Here is a 10,692-nt window from a genome sequence, read left to right as displayed (position 1 = left end):
CTGTCTCTGCTCATCTCTGACACATCTGCCAGAGCCGCTGTTAATTAGTCTGTTCCGTGGAAGTGTAGACGAGTGCGTGTGTCTGCGTATACATATGCATATATCTCCATGCCATTTACAGCACACGCCTAAAAACATACATACGCCTATAAATCTAGTTTTCAAATGACGGCGTGGATCCAAGTTAATTACTCCTCTGGTACAGATCTAATTTTGTAATAGTGTTATTTTACTGAATGCAATTAACCCAGTTGGTCCGCCCTGAATCCTTTCTAAGGCACTTGTAAGGAATGGCAGGTTTTTAAGGACCACGCCATTGCATGTTCTCCGTCACAATCGTTGCCAATCGTTTTCTGCTGTCAGGGATGAAATCTAGCACATAAAAGAGAAAACAAACATGCCTGTGTGCCTGTGAGATAAACACACAGATATGCCTGGTCTCTATGTCCTCTGATAACGTTACCGCGGGTTTGGTTGGGAGATTTTGGGAAAAGAGAGTCCGAGGGCGGGCTGGGTCATCTTTCTTTGTAACGCGGAAAAATTAACTCAACTGCACCTGCCTAGTCCCGAGAGAGCTGGGCGGCCCATCTGGTCTGGCTACGAGTTTGCTGCGGAGAGAAAAGGCTGCTCACTAAAGCTTCCCCACTGCCCGGGAACCCGGAACTCGGGTCTGGGCCCGGAAGGGAGATTCGGCTCAGGGCAGCGCAGCCGACTCGCACTCCTCAGCCTGTGGCCAGAATCTGCGGCTGGAAGCGCCTGGGCCGGGCGGAGGGAGGGCGAGCAGGAGAGAGGAAAGGGTGAGGGAAGTTGACCTCTACGGGCGGAGCCCTCTGCGCAGCGGGCAGGAGGCAGCGGGCGCGACGGCTCTTTTCATGGCGTCCCCTACGGCGTGGTCGGCCCGAGGGAAAGGCCCGCTCCCGCTCCAGAGTCCGAGGAAAGGAGAGAGAGCTGAGAGCTGGTCTTGCGCAGAGACCCCAGAATGCGCCCCTGAAAAAGAGAATCAAAGCGCAGTGTTAGGGAGGTGGGAGAGAGGAGGGGGAGGGTGAGGAGCAGGGACACGAGGCGGGAGGGAGCACGCGAGGGAGACAAGGTGACGAGAGGACAGGACCCCAGTCGGCCGGTCGCGACCTCCGTCCCCAGGCTTCAGGGGGACGCGGAGGGGACTCTGAGCCCACGGAGCGCGGGGCCCGCAGCCCGGGGGGAGGGGGTGGTGCGGTGGCTGTGAGCGTAGGTCCGGTCTGCGGAAGTCCCAAAGAGGGTGCACGCGCTGCGGACACCTCCGCGTCCAGAGAAACGATTTCGGGAGCTGGAGCCTTGAAAACGCGCCCGCAGATGGTCTTTCTGTGCAGTTCCAGCCGTTCCCGCATTCTGCACCCCCTTTACCCAGCCTCACCCCCTCCCTTAGACCACACGCCAGACCCGCACTCTCCAGTCTCCACCCCTCTTGGTTTAGGACCCTGCAAACTGCAAGACCGGCAAGAAAATCGAAAGGATCGATGAGAGAAAGAATTACATGCACCCATAGCCCTAGAAATCCGGAGGGAGACCTGCTAGCCCTGCTCAAACCTGGAGAGGACCAAAACGTTTTCAACCGCTGCTCAGCGCGTTCGTAGAGGAAAGAAGAGGCTGAGAGTCTTCCGTGGTACAAGGTGCTTTAAGGTGGGAGGTGGGGGTAGGGAGGGGGTGGGTCGGAGCGGTCCGGTCTTTCCCCCTCGCTTGCTGATCCAGAATTAGGGATTAATGGCTCGCTCCAGCCAAACAAATAAGGCATCTGCCTTCAGCACAAGAGGATTACACGGGCTGCTGACGTCACCAGTCAGACAGATGTTGGCTCCCAAAGTCCTGAGCAGCTCGCTGTGTCCTTGAAACCAAAGAGCCGCAGAAGGCTTGCAGCCCCCAATTGCAGAGCCTGGGTACAGCAGAGGGCAAGAGCCCTGCCCTTGCCGACAACCCCTTGGCGTCAACCCAGTGCCGGTAGGCAGCTCCCTAAGACGTCGAGCTTCCAGCCTCTCCAAGCGCTCCCTTCGCCGTCCTGCTGTCAAAACCCAAGCTCTCTCAAAACAAGCCAAAGTCACCGTTCTCAGTTGCCTCTCCCTAACATGGAGACAAGCGCCCACAACCCGTCGACACCTTATCTAGATCACGCATTTAAGCTTTCGGGCTCCTGTTCACTCACACTTGGTTGGCCAAGTAACAGGAAAATAAGCGCCTTAGGCCGGACAGAACCCACGCTCCAGCTGAGGGACCGCCTCTTAATTACGTGCGCAAGCAGCAAAAGCAGAGCTAATCTGCATCTTCTCTTCTCAACCCCGCAGCCTTCCTTCCCCCCAGGTCAAGGTTTAGGTTTATGCTTAATCTTATCACGAATGCCATGCCGGACGAATGTGCCTTTCAAAACAATGACTCTGCCAACATAACTCAGCGCCCCAACCAGAGCCCTGGACCACCACTCGGTGAACCACGGGGACCTCACCATGGTCCTGATTAGGACACGGAAAAAATGTCATTGCATATTCTTCTCAAGTACTTTGAATACGTTGTCTAAAAATAAAGCATTAAAATAAGTGTGTGTGTTCAAAATATATGTAGCATCTAATTCTAGCAACCTGCACATTCAAAGAACTGCAGTTTCATTTTATAGCCAAAGTTGATGAATAAAGATCAAAAATTTATTTATTTATAAACTCCAAGGTCCTTTTAAATTGACGTAATTTTAACTTAATTTTAATTATAAACTATTTTAATTTTTCTAACCTGCATACTGTTTTTGCTTTATATGATTTTCCAGGCCTTTACAGGTCACACTAAAGTCAGGTTATGAAATAAGCCAAAAGACACATCAAACTGGAAATTTAAATGAGCAATTTTGAACAAGTTATGTAATCCACAAATGAAATTGTTTTAAATGAATTTTAATTCTGTAAAGGAGTAAAGACTATTCAAGCAATGTATGAAACAAAATAAGCTGATCTCCAGCACAGAGCCACACTGAACCAATCCTGTGCCCCAAATCTAATCAGTATATATGAAAAAATCTGTGACTTTCTTGGAAAAAAAATAAATGCTTGCTCACAACATTGCACTGTCAGTTATAGAGTACAATGCCTATACAGGGGTAAAAGGAATAGTTGGATTATATCTCCATTCATATTATTCCTGTCTATCAAAGTGGCATTTAATTTTCTCAATTTTATGCATTTAGAAATTCAGTCACTGATAAAAATCAATTTAATTTTCTGTAGTGTCATTCAGCCAATGCCAGTCTGAAATAGTAAAATTTCTCTATCCCCATTCTGTTTCAAGGCCTTATGAAAAACATTCTACATTTAAAAATGATAGATTTAAATTTTGTATGTACCAGTACCAGAAGGTGGGCTTTATCTTATTTTAATTGGATAAATAATATATACTATTCGAGGCAGGATAAAAACTGAACACATAATCAATGTTTCTTTGAAACTTGGTGGAATAAGTTTGAAATGCCACATTTTACCAGTCTAAAATTCTTTTTAAAGACTAAAAAGATTATGTTTGCCTTCTAACATGCTTTGAATGTAAACTTCCACTCAGGTCTCAACATTTTATTAGAGTCCTTTTTGCTCAGTGATTTAATATTAGTTCGCTGTCCATGGTCTTGATCCACATGAAAGGATATGCTAGTGTTACCTTTTGAAAAATGAAAGTCACAACGCTTCTGCACAAATTAGACTCCCTAGCATTTTAAAATGATATCAAAAGGGGGAAACGCTATAGGCTTTAAGTTCTCTTCCCCATCCCAGTTGTTTTCATTTTTCTATATTTGCCACCAAATTGAACGTACAGGAAGCAGATAGGGAAAGTTTGCATTTCATTATTTTTGAGTTGACAAAACCACCACTCCATTGAAAGATCCAAATAATTGTAATCAATAGGAAATAATATCTTTCAACCTGCAATATTCTTTTGGCGGTTTTCAAAAGAGACATAGACATTCTTGTATAGGCATCCTTTTCCACTTTTACATATGGTTTAACAAGTGCGGAAAAATTACAAAAATGACAAATTCAGGGGCAAAAGCCAAACAACCTTTTCAATCATTTCTCTCTCCATATTTACATCGCTATATAGAGGCATATAGATAGCGCGCGCGCGCACACACACACACACACACACAGAGGCTAAGAGCATTAAACTAAATCCATCTCTAACACCTTACATTTTTTTTCTAGCAAAGCATATGTTCCAGTGCCTAAGATGAGGAATAATTCTTCCAGCCAAAATAGCATTTCATCTTCAGTTTAAAAAACAAAACACTGACCCGGCAGAGTAACATTTAACATCTCTTGGGGTTCCTTGAAGGGGAGAAAGGAGAAAGGGAAAGAAATATTCCCTCTTTCAAAAATGTAATTGTCTTTCGTTTTTTATTTTCTCCTTCACATTATCAGGAAAAATATGTCTTATATATGTATGTATATATGCATATTTAAATAGACGCTTATTTTCCCAAACCCCAAGAGCCGCTGTTGATCTTTGGAGGACACCGATCAGCACAAACCGGTCATATCTCTGCTTTGATACAAGTACCCCAACGGTAAGAAAACAGGCCCTTGGTTTTAAACTGAGGTCGGCACCCACGCCAGGCCATGGGGCCGAGCCTCAGCGATTCACACTTTCCTGGGCGTGAGAAGGCTACTTTCTGAAGAAGTATTTCGAACTTGGGAAAATTCTAGTACCGGAAGAAAATGGCCTAAACACAATAGGACTCGCCATTTTCTCCTTGTGAAGCACAAAGCGCTTGGCGCTGCCCGCCACACAAAGAAAGCCTGGGCCCGCGGAATTCTTGCACATTTTCAAGAGGCCAAAAAATACCTTCTCAGAACCACAATTTCTCCCTCCTGGGCGCCGTGAGACACACCCTCTCTCCCACCCTCATTCAGTCTTGGTCCCAAGAAGATCCCTTATTTGAGATGGAAATAAAAGACGCACAGAAGGCGCGATGCTGGCGTGCGAGCCAACCTCGGCAAGAATAAGTCCTGAAAACCTAGGGGCCCGACCCGCGGCTGGCCGGGGCTCCATTCTAGGCCCGGGGTGGGGGAACACCGGTACCCTCCCTCCTCTTCAGATCCCTCCTTCCAATTCCATTCTGTCCCCCAAGCGCGTCTGGGAGCCCGGCGAGCTTAGGGATCTCTGTGACCTGATTTCCATCCATTGCCAGGAACCAACCTTACAGCCCCGAGCTAAGCCGGCGGCTCTCAAGGATGCTCGCGGCGCGGGAACTCCTCCACTCCGCGCCTCCCGCCGCCCCCCGCCCGCCACCCCAAGTCACCGCATCAAAGTCAACCAGGATCGTGTTCTGCTCGCCCACAACCGGCGAAATGCTTCTCCCGCTCACATGCGAAAAGTGCAAGCTTCGAAGAAGCCCCTCTGAACCAAAACACAAGCAACAACCCGACTCACAAAGCGAACACTCCCAGCCTAGCCCGGGACGCAGAGCCCGGCTACCGCAGGAAAGGATGGTACTTACAGCCGGCGTGCGCTAGGGTAATCCGCGTCGCAGCCCGTGCAGTGGGTTAGTTGGCTTTTGAAAAAATCACTACACACGTCTACATCTTTGATTTTACACATTTTCCACCGGTGAGAAGGAACGAAAACAAGAATCTTGTAGCCTAGTGGGAATGGGGGAGGGGGATGGAGATTTTCATTGTCTACGCTCGGCACACGCAGCCCAAGGAAAGATGCTCATTGCCTTTGGAGCTCCTTCTACTTTCTGCTTGAAATTCAGAAGCTTTCAACGCAGTAAAGCGGGGGTTTGGTCTCCCTCCCTGCCTCCCTCCCTTTGCGTTCTCTCTCTCCTTTCTCTCTCTCTCTCTCTCTCTCTCTCTCTCTCTCTCCCCCCCTGTCATTTCCTTCTCCCTCCTCTCCTCTCCCCTCCCTCTCTCTTCTCAAGCTCGAACTCTCTCTCTCTCTTTCTCTCTCTCTCTCTTGCTTTTTTTCAAAAGAGGGCAGGTCGCTTCCTGCATCCCAATGAGTTAAATCAGTCACTTACTTCTCATGCATCAGCAGCCTCTTTAACAACCCGAGGGCTGCAGGCACAAAAGAGCATTTAGCTGCCTCCAATTTGTGTAGAAGGCCTGTCCTTAATTTGTTTTTGGGGTATAATTAAATCATGTATTTCACGTAATATAAAAATACCTAATTCTCAACTTTAGTGAATGAACTGCTAATGGTAACCTTTGAAAATAAATCCCTCTTGTTGATGTTCTTATCAAGGGCCTAGAACGCCCCAGAATTGCAGAAGCCTAAGGTCTGGGCCCCAAACTACCTGCCCCTCCCCCCTTTCGCACGTCAAGGTCACAGTCATATGATCCCCCATTGCTTTAAAATGGAGTCTTTTTATCAACCCGTCGCCCTGGAAAGGAATTAAGTCTCTTTTATGGGGTGGGAAGATCTGAAGGATTAAATAAATAAATAAATAAATACATCCTTAATCTGAAATACACACGTCAGCAGAATCAAGCCTGATCAGACATTGGGATGGTGGAGTGGGGGGACTGACAGGGCATGTGAGAGTGAATGGTTTTCCTCTCCCCCTTATCCCCTGGCGAATTTTGAGGTCGCTGGATTTTGCTTGGGTTTCTTTCAGCGGCTGCCTGGGCCTTCTGGGAGGACAAGGCCAGCGCCTTTTTAGCTCCCAGAGTATCTGAGGGGTTCTGATCTCCCGGACACCGCCCAGTGGTCAGGAGGATCCTGTGTGTGACTCCCCCTCCTCTAAAGGGGCTGGGGTACAAAGAGCAACTCTGCCTTCCTGCAGTTTCTCTTTCAGGAAGAACTCCAGGCCTGGCCATTGTTCCTCCTCAATGAAGGGGACCGAGGGTGACAACAGAGGGAGACCTTCTCTTCTCTACACTCACCACCCACCTCCTCCCTCACTCCTCCCAAGGCCACTGCTGGGGAGAAATTTGGGAATATTTTCTTGTTCAGGAGAGACGCTTGTCTGGAAGATCATGAGATGTAATATCATGAATATCTCGGTTATCTTTGTATTTTCTTCAGTAAGATTCCGTTAAGTCGTCAGTGGGCTCCCTCACCCCCTCCCATTTTCCAGTTCTCACAGCGCTTGTTCAGAAACATTGCACTCGGATGCGAGAGAGGTTAGGACCGCAGATAACCGCATTTAGTTTCATCGAAAGGGAATGTAACAATATAACTCACCACTTCCCGCCTCTGAATATTCGCTCTTCTACCCTAAATCACCCTGGGGTTTTGAGTAAGGCCACATTTCACCTTGAGCATTTATCAAACCGTACTTGGCTGTTGCTGCTACTGCAGGAGGACGCACAGGCCGCCAACACCCACCTGACACCTGCTTGAAATATCCAACAATATTTCCAACGGGGTCGTTTGCAAAAAGCAGAAAATCAAAAATGAAAGAAGAATTTTAAAAAATACAGAAATAATATAAGTGTGTGTATAATATAATCCCAAGGTGTTGGGGTTGGGGGCTCGAATTACCTAAGACAAAACATCTATGCGGTTGATCCCAGACCAAAGGCCTCACCGCAAGGGTGTTTTATTAGCGGCGAGAGACCACGGTTTTTAGGAGGCACTACAAGAAATGCGCATCACCCCGCTGCCCTTTATCTCCCATCCATGATTCTCATTCTATCCGTTTCCAGTTTATTGACCTGGGATGCGGGACTGCTAAAGATCGTCAACGACTTGCTGAGCCTAGGGGAGGCAAAGTCACGCGGTGCGCACTGAGTCCCGCCGATGGGAAGGTGCGGCTCTCTGCTCTGGTTAGCAGCAGAATCTGCTCTGTAGGGTGACGACTTCAGACCACCCCGGGTGGGCACTTTACCCAGCATCCTCCCCTCTCCCCCTACTGTGACAATGCCAGCTTTGCCTCATCTTCAAGGGCCTTGGAATTTCAACCTTGTTGGTGGGGAGGCCTTAGGAAAGAACTCAAGTGATGGGCGCATTTCCCTCGAATGGGCCGCTCCCTCGCCGTCGGCTTATTCTGAGTCGAGGCCTCAAAGGAAAACGTGAGAGAGATCACAGGCGAGCACCCCAACATTAGTCCGAGACTTTCACTCCCCCCACCTCAAACAGATGGCTGGGCGGTAACACCTGCACGGCAGCCACAGTCACCGCCTCCGCGCAGCTCTCGGGAGAGGGATCACAGACTCGGGTCCAATAAGGTCACCGGCCACCCTGGGCCCAAATCGCTCAACTCCATCCCACCTCACCCCACCCCCAGCCTTAAGAACCTTTTTCCGGACACTTTTCGCTTTCGATCCCCGCCTGGCGCCCTATCCCTAGGAAAGTGAGCGGGTGATTCCTTTTTAGCGCCAAGTTTCGGGTTTGCCCTGCTCTCAAACCTCCTCCTGCCCTGCGCACCTCGTCGCTCAGGCCTGGAACTTATGAAAATGTAACCCAACTCATTGCTAGAAGTTGTTGCTAATTAGTGGATAATAAACTTCTGTAGCCAGGGCACAAAAGTCTTTTAAAAGTGCAAAGGTGTTCTTTGTTATGGCATCAGAAAAGGGATTAGCATATCAATTGGACTGGGGGGACCGGACAATGAGCCCTCCTCCCCCTGAGCTGCCCTCAGTTCGCCGCCCGCCGCCGCCGCCTCCTCTTTGTGTCCTTCCTCCTCTTCTTCTCCTTCTCGCTGCTCTGAGAGCTGTCAAGCCTTGGTCGGGGAGCTCTGGGCGGCGGGCTGGGACCCAACGGGCAGGCGCAGTGCACGCTTCCCGCCGCCCACCAGTCTCCGCGGCCTGCGCGGCGCCCACGCCCACGCCCTCGCCCCTCGCTCCACGCCCCTCGCTGGGGGCTCAGCCTCGCTCAGCGCCCAGGCGTGCACCTGGAGAAGGTGGAGGCGCGTGGGGACGCCGAGTCAAAGCGCAGCGGGTCTGGGCGGCCACAAGGGCGTGGACGAGGCCTGCCGGGGAGGGCGGCCTCGCACTGTCCCACGAGGCGCCCCCTCTCAATACTTGTGGCCCGGACAGCGCAAGCCCTCGCCCTTCGCCTCCCCTAAGTGCGCAAAACACCAACCGACTTGCACTGGTCTGGCCAAGGGCACAGCCAGCTCCCCACCCTCCACGCCAGACCTGCTGGGCTGGCGACCCACGCTTGCATGCGTTGGGGGGAAGCAAAGACCCTTAGGCCCGAGGCAACTGTTTCCTCGGGAGCTGTGGGTTGGCTCGGGTGGTCCCGGAGCAAGGTCCCTGCCAAGGCGAGGCGGCTGGAGCGGCCCAGGCCCAAGCCGGCCTGGTTGTCTCCCCGCGACCCCGCCTCGCCCTGCTGCCCCCACCGGCACCCCCTGCCACTAGCCGGTCCTGTGGAAGTCGGCTCCTCGGGCCGAGGCACAAATTAGAAAGCCTGCCCCTGGCCAGGTGGAGGAAAGCAAAGCAGAAGTAAGTCTCGGGACTGAGATGCGGCCCTGGCGGGCAGGGCCTCGGCGACCATTCCCGCCGCGATCTTGCCAGGCTGCGTCCGCCCAGGAGAGCAGGGTAGAGGCGCTGTGTCTGCGGGGCCGCCCAGGGCTCGGGAAGCGGAGGAAAAGGGAAAGGCTCGGGGAAGGAAGGTGAAAGGGGGACACTGGCAGCGACGGCGCGCTCTGCCCGCCTGCGGACGAGCCGGACCCGCCACTTCCCAGCCGGCCGCGAGTAGCTGCGGGCCGGGCCGACTGTCCCTTGGCCGCGAAGCCCGCGCCACGCCGGCAACGCCGGCGAAGAAACGCGCTCCTTCCTTTTTCTTCTCCCCTCCCCCCTTCCCCTTTCTCCCTAGAGGCAGCTCCGGTCCTGTAAATGAATTTAAAAAAAAAAAAAAAAGAAGAAGAAGAAGAAGAAAAAAGGAAATCTCTGGGGCTATCCTTTTTCCAGCCGTCTCGCCTCCTCCTAACACTGGTGTTGGTCGATCAAGCGCCAAACTCACACAAGTTTCCCCGAAAACGAACAGCTTTAAATGCCGGGAGGGAAAATGTCGGGGGAAAAAGTGGACGTCGGTGTTTCCCTAAATGCAAAACATCAGAGAGGAATCTGAAAAGAGCTTTACTTTCCCTGCGAAATCTCCATTGTTGCTCAGCAAACAATGGGAGCCTGGGCGACTGGAGGGCTGTGCGAATGAATAGGCGATCCGCGGGATGTGTGCGGGTCAGTGCCTGGGGTCCCGGGCCTAAAGCCCCTTTCTCAGCTTGCCACAATAAACCAGCGCAAGGTTTAGTCCTTACTGGGTCACCGGCCATCCTCTATTATTCAACACTTCACAACAAAAAACACTTATTAATCAGCGCTGACCAGAGGCCCCTTTTGAAACAAGAGAAGAGGGGAGAGAGAGAGAGGGAGTGAGAGAGAGAGGGGTGAAAAGAAGATTGAGAAGCCCTGGACAGATCTTTCTAAAGCCAGAGCAACCATGGGGTACTTTCCTCCAGTGGCCAAAGTTTATTTGACACAACAAAGTTTCTAATCAGGCCACGGAGACCTGGATTTCTCCTCATTTGCCTCACTCCCGGTCTCTTCCTCTGAAGATGCTGGAGACTTTGTTGCAAGAAAGGATGGCTTTAGGTCATATTGCTGAGGCCTGATCTTAAAGATCTAATTGCTATTGGAAGAGAATCCTGTTTCCCAACTGGGCCTGCCCTCTGAAGATGGAGCAAGGAAGACTGTCCAACTCTGCTCTGGGCACCCTGCTGATGGATGAGGTGTCAGGCCA

General features: G+C 50.9%; 1 protein-coding gene across 3 annotated transcripts; it reads right to left on the bottom strand.

The window, feature by feature from the left end:
- Positions 1–208: 208 nt before the first annotated feature.
- Positions 209–5,834, bottom strand: LOC111549249. 3 transcript variants are annotated; one of them, XR_002733657.1, is made up of 2 exons: positions 1,567–1,721; positions 209–987 (listed from the first exon to the last, which is right to left on the bottom strand). XR_002733657.1 is itself a non-coding variant. In XM_023222399.1 (2 exons), the coding sequence occupies exons 1-2, from the start codon at positions 5,602–5,604 to the stop codon at positions 723–725; spliced, it is 366 nt and encodes a 121-aa protein (XP_023078167.1). In that variant the 5' UTR covers positions 5,605–5,834; the 3' UTR covers positions 209–722. The 3 variants fall into 3 exon arrangements, 1 of the variants encoding a protein (XP_023078167.1); XR_002733658.1 differs by having other exon boundaries at positions 1,520–1,715; XM_023222399.1 differs by lacking the exon at positions 1,567–1,721 and adding an exon at positions 5,504–5,834.
- Between the last annotated feature and the right edge of the window lie 4,858 nt (positions 5,835–10,692).

This window comes from Piliocolobus tephrosceles, chromosome 7 (genome assembly GCF_002776525.5).
Source record: "Piliocolobus tephrosceles isolate RC106 chromosome 7, ASM277652v3, whole genome shotgun sequence".
NCBI classification, from domain to species: Eukaryota; Metazoa; Chordata; class Mammalia; order Primates; family Cercopithecidae; genus Piliocolobus; species Piliocolobus tephrosceles.
This window is presented reverse-complemented; position numbering and strand designations above follow the sequence as displayed.

Excerpts from the sequence above, each read along its gene's own strand:
- LOC111549249 (XM_023222399.1), bottom strand. The coding sequence starts at position 5,604 with ATGTGTAAAATCAAAGATGTAGACGTGTGTAGTGATTTTTTCAAAAGC. Across the intron at positions 988-5,503 it reads TACCCTAGCGCACGCCGGCT|GGGCGCATTCTGGGGTCTCT; the intron begins GTAAGTACCATC and ends TCTCTTTTTCAG.